This window comes from Cucurbita pepo, chromosome 2 (genome assembly GCF_057944985.1).
Source record: "Cucurbita pepo subsp. pepo isolate OVF chromosome 2, ASM5794498v1, whole genome shotgun sequence".
Lineage (NCBI taxonomy): Eukaryota > Viridiplantae > Streptophyta > Magnoliopsida > Cucurbitales > Cucurbitaceae > Cucurbita > Cucurbita pepo.
Window position 1 is genome coordinate 9745030 of NC_141799.1, and position 3063 is coordinate 9748092.

The following is a 3063-nucleotide window of genomic DNA, read 5'->3' on the forward strand; positions in this document are numbered from 1 at the left end:
TAAAGCTAATAGGCAACTTCGAATCCGAACCCGTAGCCCAGATGGTGGTATAGTTTCCAAACCTAATGCCTGGTATGCAGTCTAGTTCTTCTTTTAACAATTTTCTGCAATACTTCCCTTTTTCGAACCACTTATGGACACTTCCTAATCACTTTCTAACGACGTTTCAGTGGCAGAACCGTAAAGGTAATCTAGTCGTTACAGATAAGAAACAAACCGACGAAGAAACAAACTCACGAACCTATAAAGTTCCAAATTATTTCAACCCAACCCAACCCAACCCGTTCGACGCAGAATCGAGTACAAAACAAGCAAGGCACAATTCAGCAGCAGCTACCAAATTAGTTAAGAAAATAACTGTAAAAGCTATGATAGCAATGAGAAAATAGTATTTGATATCCAACTAACTCAAAATCCAAAAGGAAGGCTGTCTGGTCTGTCCAAAAACAAAACGGCTATTTGCATTTTCTTTTGATCTAAGGAAAAAACAATGAACCTGGAACTGGTGCTTTACCCCATAGCATACTTCTGGGTCCAAGATCGAGCGTTACTTTCATACTTGGCTCGGTCATTCTTGTACATATGAGCTATCTCAGGCACCAATGGATCGTCTGGGTTCGGGTCTGTAAGCAGTGAGCATACAGACAGCAGCACCTACACAATTCATCCCCTAACAAATCATTACACTTCCATGGTATTAGACACAAGATTGGTATTAAACCAAAGATGGCATTACCTTAGAAACCGTAAGAGCAGGGCTCCATTGCTCTTTCAAAATGTCTAGGCAGATACTTCCATTGTTATTGATGTTAGGATGATAAACTTTGGTTTTAAAAGAAACCTGCTCAAACACACAATATAATTCTCATTCCTATTACAATTACAAGGCATTCATTAATGAATACATACCTTCGGTGGTTTAAAGGGATAGTCTGGAGGAAAGTGAATGTTGACTGAAAATACACCTCCAGCATAAGGGCTATCAGCTGGACCCATAATTGTTGCCTGCCAATGAAACATGTCTTGACCAACAGGCCCTGTAAATAATCATCAAGGGCATGCCATTAATCCACAAAGCTGACCCAAACTAAGTACAAGCAGAGGCAGAGATATGATCCATATATGAATTAGCATTACAAATGATTCAATATCGCAACAGTGCACAAATGGGTTTGCATTGAAAATACAGAAAAATGGTCAGAACAAACCAGCACTGCAAGAAACTGGAGGATCCTTTTGGAGGTCTTTCAACTCTTTGGCAATGCGTCTGGAAGCCATGACAGGTTGTAGATCAGGGTCTGCCTTGAATGAAGGAAATAAACGCTCAGTTCCCAATGGGCGATATACCCAATAAGCTACAATTAAAATTAAATTGAAGGGAGCACATAACGAAAACAAAAATTGAGTCTAAGACTCGTACTCGTAAGGAGAAACGCAGAATTTGGAATACTAAACGAAAAGCCCTACATGCGAAATCAAAAAAAAGAAGAGAAACCCATCAAAATTCAACGAAAACCCAGGAACAGAGTGTGGATGAAAACCCTGAAAACCCTTGAGAAACAGAGAGAGAGAGAGAGAGGAAAAAGGGGGGAAATCAAGGGATTTAGGTCACCTTTGGAGGAGAATTGTGAAGAGATTTGAGAAGCGCTTGGAGGGGATGGATCGAAGAGGAGGAAGGTGTTTATATATGAAGTTTGGGAAGTCTGAAATTGTGAAATTGCTTCATGCACACGGCTTCAGCTTCGGAAATTGTTCAAAAAGCTTATTATATTTTCCTGTTTTTTGAAGGGAAAAGGTTTTATTCTTTTTGTTTGCGTGTATTTGAGTGATGATTTGGTTTGTTTTCTCTCTGTTTTGGGCTGGGCTTTTAAAGAGATGAAACTTCTTTCCGATTATTGGATTAGCGTACAAATTAGGCTAATATGTTCTACTTCCAATTTTGTCTTAAAAATATATATATATATATCAAAACTTTTGAAAAATTTAGTAACGGTTTGAAAGGTATCATTAAAAAAATTTGGAGATAATTTTAGAGACGAGTACCGTGATAATTTTTTTTAAAAAAAATTTTATATAAAGATAAGAAGTGTTATGCTATTTTTAAAATTTTATGGATATTTTTTTAACATATTATTAACTGAAGTAGTATTTTTAAAAAAATTTAAAAAGTTGAAGGTAGTAATAAAAAATTTGAAGTTGAAGATTATTTTTGAAATAAAATATTTCTTTAGATTTTTTTTTTTTTTTTTTTTTTGAAAGTTTAGAAATATTTTTATTGATTTAGCCCAAAAAAAGGAAATTATTAACTTTTTTTTTTTCAAGGTTAAAAGTTGGAGGGTTCAAATAAAAACTTATGAATTAGATTGGTTCATAATTTACCTAAAACTTGATTGGGTCCAACTAATCAAATTTATTGTTATTTAAAAAAAAAAAACATTTTTTCTTCTTTTGTCACCTTTTTTGTTTCATATTTGGTAGACATGAGATGTCTCCCATTTGTTTAGTCATGACTTCTTGACTAACTAACAAATTCTCAAATTCTCCAACTCTACAAGCGATGAATGAGCTAGTCATCCTTGTACAACAGTAAGGAAGTTTCTATTTTTGGTTGCAATCTGTGTTGGGATATGGAGTCTAATGCCTATTTACAGTAAAGATCTGGTTGAGATATATTTTGTAGATATTTGGTAAGATCTGAATGTACGACCCTAAATTTTACCTATTTAATCTAAGGTCATTAGTATATTTTAAATTCGGACTCTTATCATAAATGCGACACAAGTTTGCCTTTTATTTCTTCATGAATAACGAATATAAGGGAAAGAAAGAAAAAAGAACAACACTAAAATAAATGTCTTATACTACCCTATGATTTATTATGCGATTACAATTCAACCTATACTAACCTATACTAATGATGCAAACGAGAATTCAACCTAAACTAACCTATACTATGAATGCAAATGAAATTCAACCTATATTAACCTATACTACGAAATGGAAAACAACTATCCTATGCATGTGCCCCGATCCCAGGATGTGTGATGTCGCCGTTGATCTCAC

The 3063-nt window shown here is 34.6% G+C and overlaps 1 protein-coding gene across 4 annotated transcripts; it reads right to left on the minus strand.

The window, feature by feature from the left end:
• Positions 1–345: 345 nt before the first annotated feature.
• On the minus strand, positions 346–1774 carry LOC111785787 (ubiquitin-conjugating enzyme E2 5B). Of its 4 annotated transcripts, XM_087121559.1 has the most exons (6): positions 1613–1762; positions 1421–1463; positions 1209–1298; positions 910–1037; positions 737–841; positions 346–654 (listed from the first exon to the last, which is right to left on the minus strand). In XM_087121559.1, exons 3-6 carry the CDS (start codon positions 1276–1278, stop codon positions 511–513), a joined length of 447 nt encoding a protein of 148 aa, XP_086977685.1. In that variant the 5' UTR covers positions 1279–1298; positions 1421–1463; positions 1613–1762; the 3' UTR covers positions 346–510. The 4 variants fall into 4 exon arrangements, with proteins under 4 accessions (XP_086977685.1, XP_086977686.1, XP_023521944.1 ...); XM_087121560.1 differs by lacking the exon at positions 1421–1463 and having other exon boundaries at positions 346–670; positions 1613–1774; XM_023666176.2 differs by lacking the exon at positions 1421–1463 and having other exon boundaries at positions 1613–1773.
• Positions 1775–3063: the final 1289 nt, after the last annotated feature.